We start from the raw sequence: 1,684 nt of genomic DNA on the forward strand, positions 1-1,684 counted from the left end.
ATTATGTAAAAAAAAAAGCTAAACTGATTGAATGTATAAATATGAAAGATTAAATTTATTAAATTATTTAAGACTGATTAATTGTATAAGTTTATAGAATAAATTATTATTATAACATGTTATAACATTATTTTTATTAAGATTTTAACTATTAATGACTTGATTGATATTAAAATAAAACATTTACCTAATTGATTAATATTTTTTTAATGACCAGAATATATAAAATTGAGTACATAACTTAATGATTAAGTAAATAATTTATTATAATATTAATATTTGTTTAAAATTAGAATTTCTAAAAAAAAGTTTTCTTTAAGAATTCAAATGAAAGAGTTGAAAAACTAGTAAATGGTGAATTGATGGGTTGAAAAAGGAGGAAAACAAGTCATAAATTTGACAATTTGGACGTGTGTATTCAATTAGGATAAATTATACCTTTAATATATAAACAATTATTTTTGTTCCGTTCTAATAGTTAAATTTTATTTTTTTTCAAAACTATATTTAATGTTTAATTTAGATTTAAATTTGGTATTTAGTTAAAAAATTAACATAACTACTGACGTGATATTTTTATTTTAAATGATAATGTAACATTACTTTATGATAATACATCAACATCATTATTAAATTTTTAATAGCACGATATCAAAATGAAACATAAACAAACTTTAAGAATGATTTAAAAAAAATTAAATATAAAAAAGGAACAAAAATAATAATTTACATATTAAACTTTTAGTTCACCCATTCAATTATTATTACAGCAATAATACTCTATTCCCTCTCTTGAAAGACACATTGCCCCATAAAACCAGTATCCCTGAATTTTCAAACCCTATATAAAAGAAGGAAGAAGCCATTAACACCGAATCTCTTTAATGGCTTCCTCCTCAAAAACCACCATGGCTTGTACAGACCCAACCACGACCTTCGTCCAAGCTGACCCTTCCACTTTCCGCACCATCGTCCAGCACCTCACCGGCGCCACCACCAAGAAGCCCGTTTTCAAGCTCCACGAACGTCGACAAGCCCTCAACAAGCTCGAAATCAACCTCAGTAATGGAAAAAACGATTCCCTGTCTGCTGGAAAAAGAGGGTCATTGGTTTCGCCCGTTTCGACGTTGGATTTCTTTCCCCTCCTCAGCCCACCGTCGAACGCCAAGCGAACGAGGTTCACAGTTGAAGAAGAAGAAGAGGAAAAGGGTACTGGGTTTTATTTGCATCATCAAAGTAGAGGTGAACCTGAGTTGTTGCATTTGTTTCCTTTACATGCTCCCAGGGAAAACATCCAGTGATGATGATTTGTTTTTGTTTCATCTTCTTATCAACTATTTGTTCACTGGCATTGATTAGTTTTTTTTAGGAATATTAACAAAAATAACCTCAAATATGTATTAAAATAATTATTTTAGTTCATATTCTTTTCTTTTTAGTATTTTATCTTCCAACGTTTTATTTTTGAGTGAAAAATTCTATGATAAAAATCATTAGTTAACATAAGATTAACGCTCTAAAATATGAGTCTTTTTAACTTAAAATAAAACGTTAAAGGTTAAAATATCCTAAAAATGATATATAAAGTGATTATTATGTCTTAGGAGATTTTTTTACTCTAAACTCAAACGTTGAGATCAAAATAATCAAAAAAAATAGAATAATAAATAAAATAATCATTTTA

The 1,684-nt window shown here is 27.4% G+C and overlaps 1 protein-coding gene across 1 annotated transcript; it reads left to right on the forward strand.

The window, feature by feature from the left end:
* Positions 1-823: 823 nt before the first annotated feature.
* Positions 824-1,422, forward strand: LOC120198983 (VQ motif-containing protein 11-like). Its single transcript, XM_039200216.1, has one exon. The coding sequence runs from the start codon at positions 885-887 to the stop codon at positions 1,299-1,301; it is 417 nt and encodes a 138-aa protein (XP_039056147.1). The 5' UTR covers positions 824-884; the 3' UTR covers positions 1,302-1,422.
* Positions 1,423-1,684: the final 262 nt, after the last annotated feature.

The sequence above is a fragment of the Hibiscus syriacus genome, unplaced genomic scaffold (assembly GCF_006381635.1).
Source record: "Hibiscus syriacus cultivar Baekdansim isolate YM2019G1 unplaced genomic scaffold, ASM638163v2 tig00000340_pilon, whole genome shotgun sequence".
NCBI lineage: Eukaryota > Viridiplantae > Streptophyta > Magnoliopsida > Malvales > Malvaceae > Hibiscus > Hibiscus syriacus.